Source organism: Cornus florida, unplaced genomic scaffold, assembly GCF_030987335.1.
Source record: "Cornus florida cultivar Cherokee Brave unplaced genomic scaffold, ASM3098733v1 CherokeeBrave_3.0.0_Hap2_Chr01, whole genome shotgun sequence".
Lineage (NCBI taxonomy): Eukaryota > Viridiplantae > Streptophyta > Magnoliopsida > Cornales > Cornaceae > Cornus > Cornus florida.
Genome location: NW_026775571.1, coordinates 50,782,789 through 50,806,796, shown reverse-complemented (window position 1 = coordinate 50,806,796; position 24,008 = coordinate 50,782,789). Strand labels below are relative to the sequence as shown.

Here is a 24,008-nt window from a genome sequence, read left to right as displayed (position 1 = left end):
GAAGATGATCTAGGTGTTGCTCGAAGGGATAGAGGAGGCGATGAGAGGAGAGTGAGATGGGTGCGAGGAAAGAGTGAAAGAGGAAGAGAGGGAGAGAGATTGGGTTCGTGGAGGTTTTAAGGAGAGAAAGAGATTGGGTTCGTGGATGTTTTAATTCTTGCCAAACATGTTCTACCATGTTTGTGTTCCAAAATTGTCGTTATAAATTTTCCTTGTCAAACATGTTTTGTTCTCATCTCAAAACACCACATAACAAAACATTTGTTCTGTTCTAGGCTAAAACAAAACGTCCGGAAACACAACGCCTACCCCTAAGCTCCAATTTTGTTCGTTTGTAATGGCCCCCACGAAGGGCATAATTGTCAATTTAAAATAACTCATTGACCTTTTAAATTAATATTAACAGTCGGCGTTAATTTTTTCATTTCAAATATCTTCTTCACCAAAATAACCTGCAGTTGAATGGAATTACTCTGAGGCCTAGTTTGGTGCGGTGGAATGGAATGCAAAGAAAGTGGAATGGAATGGTTTTTATTCCATTCTTGTATTTGGTGTCTAATTTTAAACTTGGAATCGTCATTCTCCACCATTCTTGGAGAATGGTCATTCCATCAAAATCATTCCACCTTTTCACAAAAGGAATGACCATTCTATCCCAACTTTAGAAAAATACAAACTAAAAAAATATTAAAAAATAAAACCTAACAAATTACAAACCCACGCATCACCATCTCCTCCATCAAACAAACCGTCGGCATCATCGCATCATCTGTCAAACCCATCGCCGGCATCATCACCTCTATCAAACCCACTGCCGGCATCATCATCTCCTCTATCAAACCCACCGCCGGCATCATCGCCTCTTCCATCAAACCACCGGCGTCATCATCTCCTCCATCAAACCTACCACCGGCATCATCATCTCCTCCATCAAACCCACCACCTGATCTTACTTCAAAGTGATGGACCAAGACACAATAAAAAATCAAAAGTAGACCTGAAGTTTTTTTTATTTTTTGGTAAGTTAAAAAAAAAAAAAAAAAAAAAAAAAAAAGATCTGAAGCTTTTTCGTGATACTTTCCAAATCTGTTTACATAAGCTTTTTCATTGATTTTGTGAAAGAATTGCTGAAACCATTCTTTCCAAATCAGATCCGTCCTCACCCGATCGCACTGAAGTTTGTAAATCGGATCACCATTCTTTTCATCGCCTTTTCTCACCCTAATCTCCAACACTTCACTTGCCCAGTTTCTACTTTCTCTTTCTATCTATTGCCCCAATTTCATTCTTACATACCTATTTCTATCCACTGGATTGGAAAAAATTTGATGTTAATATTTTAGTTAATTTTTTTTTTTATTAATGATAAAGATAATTTAGAGAAAATAATATAAATGATGAATAAGGTAAAATATTATAAATTTAATCCATTTTTATTTTTAGTCCAACCAAACAAATAAATGGAAATTATTATTTTACTTTTATACATTCCATTTTAGGTTTGCAATCAAACAAGAAAATGAGAATCATAATTCAAACTCTATTCCATTCTCATTCCATTCCCACCTCTATTTCCATTCTATTCCGATCACCGCACCAAACTAGTCCTGAGAGGCACGAGCCATGAAGCGCGTGGACGCAAATCAAAAGACACTCCCACGAAAAAACAGGTGACCTTCATGCACTGCCACTTCTGGCAGTTCGCCACCGCTTGCGCCACCAACGCGTGTTGAGCGAAATGGCGGTAGTTGCATTGCCTCGGAATCGCATCGCCACGTCACATAACGCACCAGCGGACCGCCTAATCCCTTCGTCGTCGTCATCGTCATCCCTATCTCTTCCTCAAATGCTATCTCTACCTCCACTTTCAGGTTCACACACAACCCTTTTCTGCTACCGTAACTTCAAATTCCACAGCAATGGAAGAGGGTTTCTTGGATTTGGTGAAAAAATCAGCGATCTTCGAGACAATCGTCGACATTTTGCTATGTTCAGTGCCTTTATGGCTCGCGGTGGTGATCGGGCTGGTGATTGGATGGTCCTGGCGCTCTCGGTGGACCGGTCTGGTCTACCTCGGCGTCCGGTCCAAGCTCCGGTTCATCTGGAAGGCCTCAATGTGGTTTGGAGCTTGGCGGCTTTGGCTGGCCTTCACAGCGCTCTCCGCATTCTCAGTCTGTCGGACTCTTTGGGCTGTATTCAGTGGGAAGGGCCCAGGTTCGGCTGCTTCGGCTTCAACGGCGGATGGACGTGGCAATAACATTGCGTGAGTTTCAATTTCCAACTTTTTTGTTGTTTATTTATTTATTTTTTTTATTTCTATGTATGTTTTTATTCCATATATATAGACACAATACATGTCTCAATGTCTAATTTGTGTGATTGGATTTGTTTAATGCTAATTTATATTGTAATTTAATGGCTTTTTGATGTAATGGTTCATTTGGGTACAGAGTGAAGTTAAAAATTTTATTTTGTTGATATGCTAATTTTTATTTTTATTTTTGAATATAGCCCAAATTTGCCCCATAATAAGTCAATTGGAGATTTGGTATGTGGACAACAATAGTGGATATGTTTTTCAACTGTATATGATAATGTTGCAAAGGTAGATAGGGCAATTTGTGTATTTATTGGCTCTGTCAGTGGTTTAAGAGCATTTTAGTTGTATTCTTGAAATTGGAGGTTTGGTTGATTTGCTGTTCGACCGTATACGGCAATGGTTTTTGCGAGGAACTTGTCTGTCTGCATTGGCTCTGTTGAGAGTTGAGGAGGTGGTCTATTCGCGGTGTTGCATGATTGGGTGCGTGTGAGATTTAGCCACTGTAGAACTTAGGAATTGTTGTACCTATCCCGTTTCTTATTTTTCAAAGACATGCAATTTTAGATAGAGGGATGCTATTGTTGCTTGGTTTGGTGGTGGCATTTTACCTCATTTGAACTTTTACACCTGACATTATTTAATTAATTCAGTATTACTGATGATGAAAGATAAAGGTTTAGCTGCCCTTAAAGGAATTTCCATTTATAACGGCTTGGATGTTTAAAAAATTAAATTATGTTAAATTACAACTTGGACATTGGACAGTAGCTGTTTTTGATATTCTACTAGCAGAATGTCAAATATGTCACTGACTAATGTGCTCTCTCTCTCTCTCCCCCCAAATGGTTGTGTTGGGCCTCTCAGGGTATCCCATAATCTACCATTGGGCACGTCTAGTCCCCTCGTTCCAATGTGTTGTTACTTATAATGAAGATTAACTGACAGGTTTAGTTCTGGTTATATATATATATATATATATATATATATATAATTGGTAGCGTGTCTTAAGGAAATGGTAGTGGCTTTAAGTTCTGTAAGGTGCTCTCTCTCTCTCTCTCTCTCTCTCTCTCTCTCTCTCTCCATGCTCATTGAGGTGTACACAGACACTCCATGCATTTGGGTGTGCAATTTTGAGTTTGGATTGACACGACATTTCTTGTGAAGCTCTCTATGGCTAAGCATTTGTTCTATTCAATTTACCAATTAAACCAGTGCGTGATGCTGCATTACTCTGGCTGATGTATCAGTCACTCCTCTGACATGTGAAATGGTAAATAAATATATAAAGAAAGAAAGGTATAGAGGTTGAGGCATAACATTTCACTTGAAGAAGAAGAAGAAATATATTTCTTGATGAAGAATCTTGGTTGATCTCAACATAATATAGTGTATTATAGTGTATCTCACCATAGAAGCACTATGAACTATTGTGTACTTCTCTAGTTCAATCATTGTTCAAAAAGAAAGTTCTGGAAAGTGTTGCAATTCTTCATATGACTTAACAATGTACTTAAAGCTAAGTACTTAGGAGCTCAAGAACTTTAGGAGGGTTGAATCGTGTGGCATACCTATCATTATTCTCACCACATGGATGTCCATGGCATCCAGTTTCACAAAATACAATGGTTACATTTTTCTCTAATTTTCTATTCCCAAAAAAGCGAAAAAAAAAGAAAGAGAAGTAACTTTCTAGAAATTTATGTTTGGTAACTAACGAACTAGAAGTAGAAAACAAGAACTACACTAATTATTTTGAAAGAAAAATTTCTCCATAGCCAATCCATCCCCCATTTTTCTGGCCGAGTGGGGCTTGAACGTTGCTCATTCCTAATGGAGATGGCAAGAGCAGCTATAACCTAATCCCTTTACCCGAAAAAAGAAAAAATAATAATAAATGTCGCTTCGAAGATCATAATAAATACCCTTGTGGCCACTTAGTTTGATGCTACCACAGCTCCCGAACCTTCTTCAATTTCATGGCCACTTAGTCATGTACTCATGTGGCATTCCCGCTGCTGGAATTTCTCTTTCCTACATTTAGGACTGTAAGACTGGTTTAATTAAGATACACGTCAGTCTGGAATCCATTCCACTGATTTAAGTTTGCAAGTTCGAATATGAAACCATTTTTTAGAATTTTAATTATAATTGGCTTGATCTTGGAACATGTAAATTCTTTCCAACAAAGATTTGAGCCTAATAGTTTCGTAGGATACATATAGCATGATAGAAAATTATATGTAAAAATCTTAGTTCTTTTTTAATTAATATCGGTTTCAGGTCGAATCTGGATTTTCATACGTTAATTGAATTTGAACTTAATTAGCATCATGTAATATACGTGGACTCAAACATGGCACTCTGGCACATTAATCATGAATCTGACCTGTTGATAGCCTAACTCTGACGTGGCAGCAACATTAATAGATTGGAAGAACTTTTGTGTCTGTGCATAAGTTCTCTTAGAAGTTGAGGCGGTAAGCCATTCGCGGTGTTGCATGGCAATGTAGGTGTAATGAGCCAGGACTGAATTTTCGAATGGTTTTTTTGACCTTTTATTCTTTTATTATTTTCCAAAGACTTGTAGTTTTGAAAGAGAGTGATGGTTGCTTAGTGGGGTGTTGTCATCTCCCTTTAAGTTATTAAATTTAAGATTTTACACAATTTGTTATTAAATAATTTAGTATCACCAATAATGAGGAAAATCTTGTTTGTAACTGTGCAAATCTGAACTATGTGGAACACTAGTTTAGACGGTGGCTGTTCTTTGAATCTTCTCTATAACAATTTTTGGAGAAGTTGCCAACTAACATTAATGTTGCTTTTCAAGTAGAGAGCTTGATTGACCATAAATAAATTGCCGTTTTTAACTGTATAAATGTGAAAAATATTTTAGATTATGTTGAATTACAACTTGAACAGTATCTGTATTTCAAATCTTTTTTGCAGAATGTCAAAAGATGTAACTGACTGTTCCGTCCTCACTTATAATGGAGATTAAATAGATAGGGTATTTCATATGCTATTTTCCAAAGGTTTAGTTCTAGTTATATATAAAATGGTGATAGAATGTTTTAAGGAAGTGTTCATGATCTACTGAGTTTGTTACAGTGTGCCACACATGTTCTCCATTTGCACATGTATATGAATTTGAGTAAATGGTTGATATAGGGTTTATTATGAAACTCTCGTTAGCTACCTTTTGTTTCACCGAGATTGCCATTTCAACCACTGCTTGATGCAGGCTATGTTGTCTAAACTTAGATATGCGTATCGAGTTGGGGTGTGTGTCTAGTGTCGGATCTACTTGAATCTGAAACCTTTTATACTGAGATATGTGTCCAAAAGTTAGATATGGGTACTGAGACACATACTAAAAAAATGGCCGCCTAGTGCATGAGGTTCCCGTCATTGCAAGGTCTAGGGAGGGTCAGATGTGTGTAGCCTTATCTCCACTTGCGGAGAGGCTGTTTCCTTGTTTGAACCCGTTACCTCTAGGGCACAATGGAGCCACCTTACTGGTGTGCCAAGGCCCACGGTAATGTGTAAAGTTTTAATGCTGTTGTTTTATAAGAATATATTCAGTTATTACTCAAATTAAATGGGATGTAGTAAAAGAAAAGGGTTTCATCTATCTTATACTCATGTCAGATAGGTCAATAGAACTAAGTTGGCAAATTTTGTATTAAAATTGTTTATGTACTTTTGTTAATTTCTAGTTTAGTTAGTTAAATGTAGATGCCACCTAAAGCTGAAGATGGACTACATGCTACATCAACGGTCAAAATGGTAATCTTCATCAAGAAGAGTAAAAAAGTAATCTTACACTATATTGCATACTCACCAAATTAGGTACATGCATTGCGTATTTATGGTTTTTTAATTTCAAAGTTTCTAACTTATTTTGATTCCAAATATATTTAATTATGCATGGTTTTAAAATGAAAATTGTTGTAATCAAAATTTGCAGAAAGTTCAATTGAGTTATCAACCAAATCAGTCTGGAATAAGTTCGATCAATAGGTGTTTATCTCAATTGATCAATTGAGAGATTCGAAAAAGCAATTTTCTAAAGGACTTAAACTCTTTGAAAATCCTAATTTGAAATACATCTCTTGACTATTTATAAATACATATCTTCTGAGCAAAGACCTAAAAGAGACACATTGGAGATATACAAGAGGTTTATTTATTTATTTATTTTTATATACAAGAGTTTTTATACACAAGTTTGAGCTCTCCTTACATCTCATATACTTATTTTTGAGAGAAGAATTTTGTGAGATTTTTTGTGCTTTTTTATTTACATTTGTCATCATGTTTAGTGATCGTGAGTGTTCATGCATGTGTTGATACATATGCTGTCGCACACTTAATGTTTATTCAACACATCCAATCAATTCATGATGAGATTGGCATTTGGACGACTAGTGGTTGAGACCAATTATTAGAGAATTAGGTCCGTGAGGAGCGAGTGTTGTAGACGAGCAGAATAACGACCTGGAGATTTTCGGAAGTGACTTCAAGTTTGGTGTTACCTGTTTCTAGAGGTAACTAGGGGTTCGAGAGTACTGACCTGTTAACCTAGATTGTTAATCACTCTCTCTATAGTATGGACTTGGTTTGCCTAAACTAGGTCCCGTGGTTTTTTTACTCTATTTGACGGTTTTCACGTAAAAAAATCTGGTTTCCATATTTATTACTTTACTGCTTTATTTTATGTGGATTGCATGTTTTTATATATTGCATGGTTATATATATTGCCGATTTATATTGTTATAATTCAAGCATATAATTTTAAATTGACAAAAAAATTGAATTATTGTACAAGACCTATTCACCACCTTGCTATGTCTAGATTAGTGGACCTTGGATAACTTTGTATCAGAGTCTCGTGTTCCGGTCTTACGTTTTATCAATATCATTGAATTTGAGTTCCTTCTTCTTTAGCCATGTCTTGTGAAGGATCAGGACGTCCAATTTGGGTTTCTGTCAGACACATCCTTTACTGATAGATACCCATGTTGTGTCATGTCGTCATGAAATGAAAGAGTCTATGTAACAAAGGATGCAAAATAGCTTTGCCTGATTAACGCTCAGTATTAAGTTATTTATGTAAGTTATGTGAGGAAGTAAATAAAGAAATTAAAGAAAGAAATATATAGAGGATGATGCATCTCATCTCACCGGAACAAAAGATTCAATGCTTCATGATGAATGTTCTCGGTAAATGTCTCCAAAAAGAAAAAAGAAAAAGCACTAGATGCTATTATATACTTCTTTAATTCAATCACTCCCAGAAGGGAAATTCGCAAAAGGTCAGAATTCTTAATATGGCCCAAGGAAGGAGGTTACTAGAAAGCCTAGTGCTTAGGAGCTTAAGAACTTTAGGAGGCTAGGATCATGTGGAATTTCTGTCATTAGTATCACCACAAGGGTGCCCATTGCATCTTACTTCACAAGCTACAAGAATTGTTTTTATAAAAAATGGGGACAGAGACGGTAAGTTTCTAGAAGATATTTTTTTATTATTAATGTTATGTATATACATATATTTATATTTATATTACTATTAAATGTGCATCGGGTTTCTATACATTTATTTTTATTGTTTATATTGTAATATTTAATTTAATCTTAAGGTTATATATACTATTAAGTATTTTATTATATCCAAAAGATATAAAAGTGTCAAAAACCATCTTAAACACAAACTTTTCATTCTCTCTATCTGTATCTTTCTAAATATATCTAATATTGTCAATAGCATTGTCATTTATATATATATTTCTTACTTATCAAAAAAAAAAAAAAAAAATTATATATATTTCTTAATTTTTTATTTTTAAATTTAGAGTAGGCTAATTATTTTCCTTATACTACAATAATTTTATATTTAATATTATCAAGAGCATTGTCAAAGCAGATCTTTCTTTTGTCTTCTATTGATGATCTGAGGGCAAGTGCTGACTAGCTATCTCAATGATTAACACAATTATTGGTCTTTGCTGAGGTAATCTTCTCAAATGTAAAAAGATCAAAGCAGTATAACGGTATTTTTTTTTTTTTGAATCATCTGCAATGAAGTGCAAGATAAAACTGATTTAAATCAATAATTATGTGAAGAGGCTGTCAATTGATGTTGCGCTTTGAGTTTTCTTAAATGGAAAATTGAATTTTTGTTAAATGAATGAATCCTTGTTCCTCTTTGATCCAATAATTGATATAAATTATGATACTAATAAATGTTGATGAGGTCTCTTCAAGTCCAATAATACTCCGGGAGAAAACTGAATTCGTAAAAAGATTAGTCTTATATTCCTGTTTTTTTATCCTCTGTAGTTTTCTTTGTTTTGGTCATACAAAAACTTCTCCTCATTTGCATCACACGTGCTTTTTACTTGTGTATGTGTGTATATATATATTTGAACGGGGACCTTCTAGAAATAGTAACTAGAGTCCCCCCAACCCCCAATCATCCTCCTTCCTTATGCCATATCAATATATTAGACACTACTCCCGATATCCTTGCTTGCTAAGAAGCACAAACACTTCTATGAGGTGCCGTATCCATGTCTGACATGGACAATCCACGGACACTCCTAGACACGTGGCCGACACTTCATGCATGTCTATTATTTAAAAATAAATTTTATTATTTTGGACACTTAGATGGCACGTCTCGGACACTTGGTCGACACATCTTGGACAATTCGTCAATAAATTTTGGACACTCGACCAACACATCTTACACTTTTTGTCTTATATAAACAAGCACACGACAATCTTGGAAACAACATTATGAACATACATCAAAGTGTTCAACCTCTAAGGAACAAAACATAACTAAATGACAAGGTATGATAGTAATATTATCCATAATATAATATATTCTTTTTGGTATTCAAAATTTCAAACAACGTTATCTACCAATTTATGCAACTTTAGTATAGAATTTGTAAATTAATTAAAGTTCTATAATTGTCTCATTCAATAGATATCATAGTTGTTAAAATCCCGATTCAGACGATCCCAAATTGCTAAACCGATCCCGATCCCATCCAAAATTGTTGGAAAGTAGAATCTCAGTACGATTTGTAGAATAGGAAATGTGATCATAGAATCTCATAGGATTGTACGATCCTATCAATTATACTAATTCGTATTATTTTGTTCTTCTTTTGGATTTATTTGCCTACAATTCATTTTGAACAAATAAATTTAATCATTTTAAATATAGTGCAACTCTTTAGCCTAATTATATTAAAAAATTAAAAATTAAAAACAAAAACCAAAGACCCAACGTGTAGAGACGATCGAACTCTGAAATTCAAAGGTATGTTTCAAAACTTCATAAATTTCCTCTATTTTGTTTTATTCTTCTTAATTTCTCTTTTCTTCTTTCTTTTTCAGTACAAGGAACAGAAAGAATTCTCTTTTTCCGCCTGTTCTTAGTCCATTCTGAGACAAAAAAACAAAGAGAGACTTCATTTTTTTTCCCGTTGTTCTTTCCATCTCTTTTTTTGTTCCTTTTTTTGAAAGTAAACTTTTTAACTAAATTGCTCAGACAATTAGGCTACTAAACTGTACTTTTTTCCCTCTACTTCATTGTTCCCCTTTTCTATTTGTTTAAGTTAATTTCTTCTTTGAGATTCTGCTTGATTGTTATGTTGATGTTTTTGTTGAAATCAAGAAATTGATTTTAAGTGTTTGTCACTTGTCTTATCTTTTAATGTTAATTGATTTTGCTAGAGTGCCTGATTTGGTTTTTTAGCCTTATTCTCTACTTATATTGAAAATATTTGATTTAGAAGTTAGTTTGAGTTACTTTTCTAATAGTTGATAGAATCTTACGATTCTCAATTCAAACCTACGATTCCGATCCTATGGACCCCTCATCGATCTTAGATAAAATCCTGATCCTAACAACCTTGACAGATATATAAATGAAAATTTTTATTATCTGTGTCCACGCTGTTTCGTGTCCTATTTTTTTAGAATTTGACATGTCGACGTATCCATGTCGTATCGTGTCCATGTCCCGTGTCCGTATCAGTATCTGTGCTTCTTAGCTTGGTTGTAACAGTGCTTGAACTTCAACCATCTCATAGATAGCTGGAGGGTATCAGAAATACCCATTGCCCACTTAGCTTGAGGCTAACATTACTCCTAGTGGGACATGCTTCAATTTCATTCCAGATTAGTGTTCCCTAGCATTGATGTTACTAGAAGTTCTTTTCTGTTGTTTTGTATATCCTCACCAGCATGATAGGACGAGATCTGCACAATGTGCTTGGAATTCGCAATACCCAAAAGGATGCCATCAGGACTCCATATCACTCTCTTCACTGATGCAGGATACTCATTGGCCAAAGAGGCCTGCAGAGTCACTGAACATAATCCAAGGTTACAGACCTTGAAATTTCTGGAAGTAATCTTCTCCTTGCCACCAATTTCCCATGATGCGACATCAGCAATATTCATTCCAGAAGGAAGCAGAGTTTGTTGTACTGGTTGGAAATCCGTCCTCTTCATAGCAGAATCCTGATTCAGATTTGCAAGTAGAGTTTTGGGCAAATCAACAGAAGAATATAAGATGTGGGTATAGCTTTGACCAGGATTTGCAATAGGCAATATTTTAGCAGAGAAATTGATGACAAATCCATGAAGAGCATGTTGAACAGTGACAGCTTCTTCAACTTTAGACAAGTTGATGGTTGCTTCCTTAGATTTCTCCTCTGTTCTTTTACCCACTTCATTGTCCTCTTCAACCTCAGCTTCTAACATGATGTTAGCTTCTTCTTCTTTGGACCTCTCTTCTGCCATAACTGTCTCTTCATATTCCTCTCCATTGTCCTCAAATTCTAGAAGAGGGAAAGTAGAATGCACCACCATGATCTGATCTTCTTCATCTACACCTCCAAAAGATTCATCAAAAGTTGAAATTTCGTCCATTGTCTCACCTTCATATACACTTCTGAGGGATTCGTCAAAAGTTGAATTTTCGTCCAATGTCTCACCTTCTTCACGCATACATCCGAAGGATTCATCAGAAATTGAGCTGACATCAACAGAATTCCCAAGATCTTCCTCAGCCCAGAGTTGTTTTCCATCAATATTGTGGCAGTTTACACTTCTTGGGAACTTGGCAGACTTGAATCTTGAATCCTCACGTGTAGGACCACAATTCAGGTTCTTCAATACGATTCACCATTGATGTCCATGTGTTTTGTGATCTGGCAGCACACTGCTTTGGACTTTTAGACAACTTACGCAGCTGAATTCTTCCTCTAGGCTGTTCTACCCAATATTCATCACATTTATATGCATCTATCCTATTGTCCATATTCAATGGAGAAATGATTCCATATTGCTCTAATAGAGTGGTCAGTCGAGAAATTTGATGTTGCAGAGTTTTTTGCTGATTTTGAAAGTTTTGAAAGTCTTCTTTTGTGGCTATCTTGCTTCCTTGTCTAGCCATAGATCCGCTAGAATCACAGATCTTATAGCAGGGCTCTGATACCACTTGAAGCAAACAGAAAAAAGAAAGAAGTCCTCTTACAACAGCAAGGAAGACCGGGAATACTCCAATCACCGTCGGAGACTAGATTTCTAAAGGGAAATCTGGGAAAAACCTTAAGAACTGTTTATACTCTGAAAATAACTCACATTATATTAATAAAGACTTCAATATAACTGATATAGAGGTCTGTCCTTTTTATAATAAGACTATTAATGTCTCTTCAATTCTCTAGACTGACTTTTGGACTATCTAGACTGACTTTTGGACTACCCATGCGACTGTGGTTTGACAGTTGCACACGTGTCAACAGCCTATTGGCTGTTGATTATTATTATTATTTTTTTCTTCCTGAATCGGGTCTCTTTTTTAACTGGGTCTCCTCTCTCCCCTCTCTTTTCTCTCTAACCGATGAAGTGTGAACGATTGTAACAGTAATCAAATGGAAGACAAAGGGAGAGGTGGAAGAAGACAATGGAGATTTCTCGTTTGTGAGCAACGACGCCGATATATCACCAATTTCTGCCGACGATGCGTTCCAAGATGCTCAGATCTGGCCGATTTTTTCATTATTCAACTGAGAACTCTTCGGAGACGATTCGATGCCTTCGCAACCGCCTCCAGCTTCGCCATGATCACCGACGTTGAAATCGAAATCCTCTTCTGAAGCAAACCATCATGTCGATCTGAACAAACCAAGCGCATGACGGCGATCTGGTTCCATTCAGGTGGTAGTGGTTTATGTCTGGTGTTTGGTTCTCTAAATGATTATCCATTTTTTGGGATTCAAGAATTTGAGAAAGAGTTTGTGGTGTGGATAGAAAGTGAAAATGTTAGAAAAAGGATGGGTTGTTAATGCTTTAAATTGGGTTTGTTAAGAAAGGGGTTTATCATTAATGATGATGGTTTTGACTTTGGGAGGAAATTGGGACTGGCCGGAGAATTGGGTGGCGTGCGGCGGTGATTGGTGGAGGTGGGAGATAACGGGGGGAGAGAGAGACGAGTATGGGAGGGGGAGTTGTGTGAAGTTGTGTAGTGATTGGAGGACATGGTTTTGGGAGAATGGCAAAAGCCCCAAAGCAGCGGCAAGCACATATATGAGAAGACGACGTCGTCGGAGAAGAAGCCTGTCACAAGGTGAAGGCCAACGCCGGCGGAAGCAAAGCGAAGGCAAAGAAGAGAGAGAGGGGGAGAGAGAAAGAGACCCAGTTAAAAAAAGGAGATCCGATTCAGAAAATAAATAAATAGATAAAGTCAGCAGCCAAGTGACTGTCAAACCGCAGTCCTGTGGTTAGCAGTCCTCTTATAACAAATTCTATTCCCAGGATATATTCATATTTTCACACCATAATTAAAACTTTGACTAAACGCTTTTCAAGGCACCATTGACTGCCTCAATCTTGACTAACGTACCATTAATGATTTGCATCAAGCTTACATTTGTTTTTCCATTTTTTTTTTTTTTTTTGACAAATTCCTTAAACTTGCCTATAATAAATGGCCTAAATGATTTCAATTGTAAAACTTCCTTGTAGTTGCTGATAATAAACCATTAAAATGAATTGATGTGTAATAATAAATTTTACATTTAATGAAGGGAGCGTATGCAAGAAAGGAAGGCAACTGAGCGATTTATCATGCACCTCCTGGAACCCACTTGAACTCAATAAGTAACAATTGTGCTGACTCTATTAGAAACTCCATTTCTACGTAAACAACTAACCTTAAAAAATATCAACAATTGTACAACTTACATCTAAAACACACAAGTCCGAGTTCTGATATACCATTGAACGAACTTAAAACTTTGGCTTACAGACAATTCCAAATCTGAAAGATTCAATGCACGGATGGAAGCATCTGCATTGCTACTGCAGTTGAAATTTACCGCAGATATGTGTTACATAACTGTGGATATCTCAACTACTGATGTATCATTAGGTTAAGCTTTTAGTTCCGTTATCAAAGTTAATATACACGGGGTACATACTTTGCATGTGAGGTAGTTTAAGAGACAATGATATGCTATGTGTTCTATGCAGATTATGGCTGTTCCCATGAATAAAAAAGTAATTGACTATAACATTTACGGTGGATCTTGAAAACCTCATCACTAGGTAATAGTATGGATAAGATGCCATTTAGAAAACTCCACAGATATTAAACTTTTGTGGTTCTATTTGTTTTTTTTTTTTTTTTTATTTAAAATGAAGATTAGTGGGGGTTTCTTGTTATTGTTTTCGGTTTTTATGAAAATTAGAAGGGACTTTATCAGAATATACCAAATTTTACCTTAGTAATTGGCAACCTCATATTATTAATTTGTGGATGATCGATCGTTGATAAAACATAACGGGGAGGTTTGATGTGAAATATTCTGATAGGTTGTTGAGGGGAGACAGTGGTTAGCTTCCCTTGGAAGGTTAAATTGCTGTCCAATGTGGCTTTCTTCAGATGCTGCTTAAGAGTAGATCTTAACAATTCATAATTTAATGCAGAATGAAATTCTTCTTCGTAAATCTATTATATAAGGGAGTGAAGGAGTTAGAGACCCATCCTTTAATCCATTGTATGGTAGCATGGTTTCTTACTTCCTCCTTTATTTGGGGTTCGCTGCAATATGCCTAGATCTGTGGTCGAGGTAGAGGAAGGGTAAATGGAATGTTTTAGATGGAGGATAAGATAAGACACTATTTTGATGAGGTGGAATTTTCATTTTTGAAGTTAAAACACTTGATGTTAATCTTTATGTATTTTTGGCTCTCGGGACATTTTCCTTCTCTTCCATTTCTTGTGTTACCTTCTAGTTAGAGAGGAGATTATAGGTTGTGTATAGTTTTGTTTTTCTTTATATCTGAGGTATCATGGATCACTTTTGGTGTAAATCTTGAATATCTTGGTCCAAAGCTTCATATTTATCTTCTATTAGGACTTGGATACCATCTAGTAAAATGAAAGTGACCCAAATCAATAAGAACAAGGTGTACTGGTACCCGATTATTTCAGCTTTCCGTTTTTGGTTTATTGCATGCATAATTTTACTCATATCAGTAGTTTTCAAAGTGTTCCGGATTTCTGAACTGGAGAATATGTTGTCATCACTCACATAGCTGAGATATGAAGGAAAAGACTCGGGAAATTATTTCCCAACCATATTTCCCTCCTACTCTCTCTCTCTCTCCCCACACAACCTCCCCAAAGAAGCATTAGGTGAAACTAGTTGTGTTTTTATGAACTTTCTTGTGATTACATTAATAAGTGAGATCAAAATTTACAAAATCAAGGATCCCCTGGAGTTCCCATTTGATGTACTTAAATATTCAGAACTCCTTTAATGATTATACAACGGAATGAAATGCTGTATGTTTATGATGAATGTTGATTTAAGTAGCAATACTAGTTGTGTTTTACAATATATACCTATTTGATCAAGTATAAACTAACTGAGAAAATAATCTTAGGGAGAGAAAGAGAAGAATAGAAGTTGTTAACAACTATCTACTCCAAAAGCTTAAGCTGTTAGAGAGGGTGTAACTTAAATATATAAATCCTTCAACACGCCCCCTCACGTGTGGCCTTCTTTTGGTCCAACACGTGTTCTTTAATTTTTTTAATCAGGGTGACGGTGAGGTTTAAACTCAAGACCTTTGGCTCTGATACTATGTCAACAACCATCTACTCCAAAATCTTAAGCTGTTAGAGAGGGTGTAACTTAAATATATAAATCCTTAAATATATTTTATTTCACTTATGAAAGGATGTATACAGTGGGAATATATATTACTCATGAACACAAAATAAGGAAAACATAGATAAGGAAAACATAAAAAAGGAAAGCACCAATTATACCCCTAATTAAGAAGCAGCTAATCCTTAGTTGTACTCATGACACTCCCCCTCAAGCTGGAGAGTAGAAGATGTCAACAACTCCCAGCTTGTTGCAGATTGAATCGATGGCATGCTTTGGAAGGGCCTTAGTAAAGACATCTTCTTACTGATTACCAGACAATACGAACGAAATACAATTTCTTTGGAAGTCACCTTAGAATGAATGAAATGACAATCAACCCCAATGTGCTTGGTTTGCTTTTGGAAAACTGGGTTACTGGCAATGCGAATAGCTGCTTGGTTATCACAATAGAGAAGAGATGGTCTTGAATTGAAATCCCAAATGCTTGTAACAGTGTCTTCAACCAAGTTAGCTCACAAGCAGTATGAGTCATTGCACAGTACTCAGCTTTTGCACTGGACTGTGCCACAACTGACTGCCTCTTACTTCTCCAAGTTACTAGATTGCCTCCTATGAAAGTACAGTAACTAGTCGTTGACTGAACCTTCCCATTCAGCATTAATGTAACCCTCGATGCGCAGCTGTCCAGACAACTGATAGAGAAGACCATGACTTGTAGCTCCTTTGAGATACTTCAGAATGCGTATAACCACATTAATGTGAGGGACTCGGGGGCTGGCCATAAATTGGCTCACAACACTGACTACATAGGCAATGTTTGGATGAGTAATGGTTTGGCAAATCAACTTGTCTATAAGTTGTCTGTACTTCTCTATATCATCAACCAAGTCACCATCATCTGGCAATAATTTCAGATTAGTCTCCATGGGTGTTGCTGCAGGTTTAGAGCCAAGATTAGTATATTTTCTCTGAGAACAGATGCCTTTCTTTGATCTCACGACTTCAATACCTAGAAAATAACGAAGCTTGCCCAAATCCTTAGTGAGAAAATTCGAACCCAAATGACAAAACAAGGTTTGAATTCCCTTCGTGTCACTCCTAGTAACGACAATATCATGCACATAGACCACCAAAATCGCAATGCCACATTCTGTCTTTCTAAATAAAACTGAATGATCAACATGACTTCTATTTATGCCATAAGCAATCACCACCTTGCTAAATTTATCAAATCATGCACGAGGTGACTGATTGAGCAATAAATAGACTTCCTGAGGAGACAAACACATTCCCCCTTGGAATCAAACCCAGGTGGTTGAGCTATGTACACGGTCTCAATAAGATCACCGTAAAGGAAAGCATTTTTGACATCGAGCTGATGAAGAGGCCTGTCAAGATTGGCAGCGAGAGAGATGTTAGCATATATGATGGCCACGATTTATGGAATAACTTACCATAGTAGCAGAGATTTGATTAGCCAAGACATAACTATAGCGTTATATGCAAACCACTGTGGATATGCCTTCTCTGACTCAGCTGGCTCCTTCTCAATACCAGTAATATAACTAATCTTGCCTTTGCTACCAATAAACATCTTGGCAGACTGTGCCCAAATCAAATAGTTGGAGCCATCCAACTTCACTGTGGTGATTTGAAGTCTTGAATTTTTTGATGAGTTAGTTGGAAAAATGGCATCACCACCCACAGAACTTGAGCCAAGGGAATTAACAGTTGAGAACCCTGAATCTGCCATAATCTGTCACACGACAATAAAAAATTCCATAAACACCACAAATTCTGTTAATAAATCAAAGGGTCTCCTCAAACCATAAACAATAACAATTTCTCCTTAGTCCATTCTCGAAAAATCTAAATACATACTTTTTTTTAAGGAACGTTGCCCGCTTACATATAGCTAGACAACTTCTTTCTTAATATCTGGAACCTCTCTGTAGATTAAATTTTTTTTTTACCTAAGCCCTTCTAGGTGTTGGAGACCCTCAGCAACAAGGCAAACCTAGAAGAGTAAAAAAGAAATTGTAAAACTTAAAAATACCTGTTTTCGATCACAAAACAGCAACACAAAAAAACATGTGTAGGCAACGTCACACGATGTCACAAACAGACTAAGGTGGCTGTCGCATAAGTAGCAAGGCTGCTAAAATGTGTAGCAAGAGATAATGATGTGAATGGAATTCAGCTTAGCCATAGGAGAGAAAGTCTAATGCCATAGGTCTGAGTGAAACCCTCAGCAACAAGGCGAGCCTTTAAATGATAAACAATGCCATCAGGATTCTGTTTGTGTGAAAACCCAACGACAACCAACAACAGGAGCACCTGCAGGCTAAAGTGTACTTGTTTTAGACAAAACTAATTTAAGGAGGAACCATAGCACCAGGGGTCTAAAAACAAGCTAAAGTGTCTTCCATTGTTCACCTTAAATTTTGAATGTTCAAGCAAGATATCTCTTACAGAAAGCATGCTCCTCCAGACTGTAGAGTCCCTAGATTTTGGGTTGCAATTCCAGAAATTGGCCTTTTTGGTAAATAAAATTCCAGAAATTGGCATTTTTTGGTAAATATAATTCCAGAAACAAGCTATTGTGTCGCTTCGTTTGTGCATTTGCATATCAATGCTTGGTGTGTTGTTGACTGTGTTGGCTTTAATATATACACTTTGTGGTATTGAGGTTCCTTGTGAGTTTGAAGTGTTAATTGGGGTCCCAAGGACTGGCTTGTGTGTGAGGGATTGACTTGTATATAAGGTTGTGACTGGGGGGTGAAGGGACCAGCGGTTATGGTGTGGATTTGGGTCCATGGGCCTGCTTGTGTGTTGTGATCTGGGGTCTGTGGGACAAATTTGCTTGTATGAATTGAGATTGTATGGAAAACCCGGGGCTTATAGGTATTGAGTGAATTCTTTTTGAAATAATTTATATTTTGATAGAAAGATAAAAAAAAAAGGAATAGAACTATATATCGATCCGAAGTGTATGATGTGGGTATAGCAGTTGACTTGTGATGTATTTGGGTTAGGTTGGGCACGCAAACCGGTAGTGACTCTCGTCCATAAGGATAGATAGGCTGAGGTGAGTGGTGACCTTGCTAAAGAATGTTTGCAATAGAAGCCTCTTTGGGTTGTCAACCCTTTCAAGTAAACTTGTAACTTATAGGAACCATATATGGAAGAGATCGGGAGTAGGGGTCTTTTAGACTGAGTATTAGGGTTTTCTTTGAATTAGGGCTTAGTTAGTAATGTTGTAAAGCATTTTGAAGAATGAAATTAAATGAGTAGAACACACAACTATTACGTGATGCAGCCTTACATCCACGGCACACGAAGGCCAAAGGGCTACATTACTTTTATTATATTCTCTCTACTCATACACAATACAATGGTGGAGGCTCCTCTATATAGGAGAAGAAATGATGAGAATGGAAAGAGATAGAAAATAGGAAACAACGAAGATTTTTCTCCGCTGATTCCTCCAGTAACAACAAATCTTCAATAATAGGAAACTACAATCGTCAATAATAGGAAACTACATCACTGGAGGATTTTCCTCAACTGATTCCTCCATTAAATCTTCAGTATTCCCCCTTAAGTTGGAGCATGAATGCCCAATTTGCCATTGAGATGATGAGTAGTAGCCAATGCGAATGATGAAGAGAGAAGAGAGAAGGCGAAGAACAATGCTATTGAACACAACGGTAGCCCAAACAAGTCAACAAAAATTGCCAGAAGAGACACGGAAAAGGCAAAGAACAATGCTACTTAACACACCGCCAAACAAGTCAATAAAAGTTGTTAGAGACAAGGCAAAGGTGAAGACAATGACACTGAACACACTGGCAGCCCAAACAAGTGCACACAAACTCTTGGAGACACGGCAAAGGCGAAGAACAATGCTATTGAACACACCGGCAGCCCAAACAAGTGAATACAAACTCTCGGAGACACGGCAAAGGCGAAGAACAATGCTGCTGAACACACCGGCAGCCCAAATAAGTCACAAATAGCACCGAGAAACCCTTAGCAACATTTTAGATGCTAAGGGAATACCCCAAAATAAGTCCGAACCTAGGAAGATAAATTAGGCTCTAATACCATGTTGTAAAGCATAAAACATATGTTTAGAGAGAAATTAAACTAGTAGAACACACAACTATTACGTGGTTCAGCCACTAGGGCTTACATGCATAACACACATAGCCCATAGGGCTACATCACTTTTATTATATTATGTCTACTCATACACAATACAATGGTGGATGCTCCTCTATATAGGAGAAGAATGATGAAAATGGAAAGAGAGAAAATTGGAAACGAGGAAGATTTTTTGGCATGACATCTAAAAGTGAGTAATACGGTTACCGGTTCAATTCATACCATAGTCAAGACGTGTGAGAGCTTATTTTGCATGGGGAATGCTGTATGTTGGTTCTTACTAAATAATCAATTGATAATAAATAATTTCTGTCAAGTTTAAGTCTCACATATTTGAATAACAAATCTTTAGGAAAGATAACTCTGTTTGGACATCTGCTCTAGTTTCTACTGACTGAGTTATCTAATTGCTATCAGAATCAAATTTAGTCCCTTGTTCATATTGTCTTCTCTTTGTTTGTTAATTTATTTGTTGAATTTTCAGATTTTGTAGAAACATTTATGCAAATTGCATTTGGCTACCTCCATCATAATATTTTTTTTTTTCCTAGTTACCTCCATCATAATATTGGAATTTCAAACTTTGGTCTTTTATGTTTTAGGATATATTATATTTTATTTCCACTTTTTCTCTGCAGGCCCAACATTGGAAACTCGGAGACAGACCAACATATTGTCACAGAAAATGATCTAGAACACCTGTTACACTTTCTTGACAAGAATGGGGAAATGACATGGAAAAGTATTATGGAACGCTCTACCTTTAACTTGACATACCAAGCTTGGTGTCATGAACCTGAGGTAGAATTTGTCCAAACTATGATAACTAAGCACTTTGGTCTTTCATGAGCTGAGAAAGTCCTACGTAAGAAATACAAGTTATTGCACAGACTTTGATCCTTAATAGATAAAAGTTATTGCACAGATTTTGACCCTTACAGTCTTACTTTGATGCATGTACTCGTCTTTCAAATGCTAAAGAAAGTGTGAATAAGTGTCGGCAAATGGTACTTCATATTAATTGGAGACTTAAATTTGTAATGGACAGAAGTGCTTTGTCAAGCAAGAAGCGTCATGGATGTGGTTATAGCTATATAGCATATTTGTTCCCCATGGCTGCAGCCAGACTAACATGTGACAAGCTTGTCACCTAGCTAAATTTCTGGGTTTATTTTCTAAATCTGTTCGTTTTGTTCATGCATTTGTTAAAACGAGTGGAGTTCCTGTTTGGGAAATACATACATTTCAAATTTGCATTGGGGCTTAAATCGAAAATTTTATTCTCTGGTCACTAGTTTTGGAGGTTAGAGTCATTAGACTACTTAAATCTGGGAAAATAACTGCTCCTATGTAACTTTATTCATGCCAATGCAGGTTATTTACCTTTCATTAGATTTTATAATTTGATAGACCGACTTATTATGAGATCTTATTGAAATTTTTCGTCTTTCTTTCTTTCTTTTTTTAGTTGGAATTTGCAAAATAACATAACCAAAGTATCCATTATGGAATGTGGAAAACACTCTGCCACGTTTGGGGAATTGGCTCACAGATGGGCGTATATTTTCATCTGTATCTTCATCTGCCGGCCTGATGACCTGGGTGCCTAGCATGGTTTTTCTCTATCATATGCATAACATATATTTTGGAAACACATTGATAATCATGTTCAGGTTTTTTTCTTTTTAAGACTTTTAGGTATATAAAAGAACCAGGTCTTCCCTGCATTCTCATTGTTATTCAGATTGTATGCATTAGAGCCTGATAATGTATCTTGTTCATCAGACTGGCCCCATTGTGTATCGTAGCAGAACTGTTTTTGATGATGCATCTCCAGAGCTGGTTAGAGATTTCTTCTGGGATGATGACTTTCGATCTAAATGGGATCCTATGCTTTCTTACTTTAAGATATTGGTGGAATTCCCTCAAACAGGGACAATGATAGTCCACTGGATAAAAAAGGTTTGTTAAAGATACGATTTGGATCAGTAAGTTTATCTTTTGACTTGTTCAGACATTCCATGAATTGATACCTTCATTTGTTCCTCCTATATGCAGTTTCCTTTTTTCTGCAGTGCTCGAGAATATATCATTGGCCGAAGAATATGGGAAGCTGGACAAATGTATTATTGTGTGACGAAGGTAGTAAAGGATTAAGCAATAAGCATATTTTACAGTTTGTAGCTTCTCTTTTTCCTCCAAAATAACTTCTATAGTGTCTTAGGTAGAGGTTTGAATTACAGTGGAAATAAAAGCATTGATAAATGGAAAGCCCTAAAAGAACGCGAGTGATTCTTGGTTGTCAACTATGAACTTCTGTTCAAACCCAAATTGAAGAGAAGAAATAAGACGAAAGTAGTTGAAAACTCACGTGCCTCATCCCTTGATATTCATATAAGTTATAGACTTCATCTGAGAATGCAGTGTTATAGAATTGCCTTCTTGACATTCATAATTAGGATTGCTCAGATTTTCTTCTTTGGCACATTCATGATAAATTTTCTCTTCGTAACTGTTTCGCTTTCCTCATGATTGCTACGAGTATTAAACCCTGTGATGGTTGAAATGATTTATGATGATAAACTTTTCATTCCACTGGATCTTATTTTATTTAATGCTTGGCACAAATTAAAGATCATGATGAATTATTTGCATTTTTGGCAACTTAGCCTAGATAAAGTAATTAAAACTACAAACTGATTGGGACCATACCAATCTATACCAAAGATTATATCTTATGAAGATTGGTTTCCAAACATGTGGTCATTTATGTCGGTCTTTTCCCTTATAGTTAAGAGATGAGTGCGCTACGTATGGTACTCAGGTTGATTTCCCATAGTGGAGGGCCAATTGCAGAATTACAATAATTTATAGATTTGCCTCAACTGCATTACTTTTGTTACGCAAACCTAACTTGCTATTTTCTGAGGGACATTGCCTTGTTCAGCGGTTTAACGCTTGAACATCGGTGTCTTGGTGTGAGTTCCAGACTTAGAGCAGCCACCTTGTGAAATACCAAATGTTTGGTCTGACTCCTTCGTCCCCTCCTCCCTCTTCAGAACCCTGCCGTAGCGGGACTGGTACAGGGTAATGTCCCTTTATCTATCTTGCTATTTTGTTGGATTTTTCTTTGGAAATCCAATTTTTACAACTTTGATACGTTGCGTTGTTTTTTTCTTGTTCACTTTCATCGAACATATCATTTAAAAGTGTTAGCATATGGAAAATGGGTATTGACATGCTATTTCTGATATTGAAGGGGGTGCCATATCCCGTTTTACAGAGAAGTGACAAGCTGATGCGTGTAAATCTTTATTTTTCAAGCTGGGTTATCAAGCCTGGTAAGCGAATGTCACATTATGCACGCAACACGTTTGCGGACAACCTTAGCTAGAATGCTAGTTATTTGGTATTTTGATTGGTTTATTGTTTGGAAAATGAATGTAGTGCAAACTCATGAAGGACAGCCATCCGCATGCGAGGTGACTCTTGTACATTATGAAGACATGGGGATCGCGAAGGATGTGGCGAAGTTGGGTGTCCGTCATGGGATGTGGGGAACTGTCAAGAAGTTACACTCCGGCTTCAGAGTGTATCAGGACGCAAGGATATCTGAGGCTTCATTGTCCAGAAGTTCACTAATGGCAAGAATCACCACAAGGATCTCGTTAGATGGAACAGGTGAAGAAGAAAGCGGACAGACGGAGGCTTTTCAGAGGAACAAAGATCATGCTGGCATCGATTTGAAGTGGATGGTTATAGGTGGGACTGTGGCTCTGCTCTTTGGACTCCAAACAGGAGTGATCGCGAAAACCTTGTTCCTTGGTGTGGGACAAAGAGTTGCTCGCAGGTGAGACTCTTTTTGGTGAAGAGTCGTACGTTTTTCTTGTTTCAAAGGATTGGCAAAGCCATAATAATGAAAAACAGCTTCTAGTAATGTCGATCATATCTCTCTCGGTGTGTGTGTCACACACACACAGACCCCTCGAGCTTAATCTCACTCTCTTCACTCCATTTTGCTTCACACATTCTCTCTATCTCTCACACACGTTTCCAATCTGTTGGTTACAGGAAATGGTATTATTTTGATGATCCCTCACATTCTCTCTCACACACACACCACAATATGGATTCTTCTTTTTCTCTTCAATAAATCTCTGCGTCTGGTTAAAAGATTTGAAGACTTCAATTGTTTTTTTTTGTCATATTTTATGACGTTCACATATGCTCGTCGTTAATTACAAAATCATGTGATTTAATTTAGTATCTTTTTTGACTTTGTAATTAAAGACGATGCGTGTTTTTGTGAT

At 36.6% G+C, this 24,008-nt stretch overlaps 1 protein-coding gene across 1 annotated transcript; it reads left to right on the top strand.

Moving 5' to 3' along the window:
• Window positions 1–1,517: 1,517 nt before the first annotated feature.
• On the top strand, window positions 1,518–23,693 carry LOC132296612 (uncharacterized). The gene is made up of 6 exons (XM_059794799.1): window positions 1,518–2,263; window positions 20,337–20,499; window positions 21,484–21,660; window positions 21,757–21,840; window positions 22,958–23,039; window positions 23,146–23,693. Exons 1-6 carry the CDS (start codon window positions 1,920–1,922, stop codon window positions 23,550–23,552), a joined length of 1,257 nt encoding a protein of 418 aa, XP_059650782.1. The 5' UTR covers window positions 1,518–1,919; the 3' UTR covers window positions 23,553–23,693.
• Window positions 23,694–24,008: the final 315 nt, after the last annotated feature.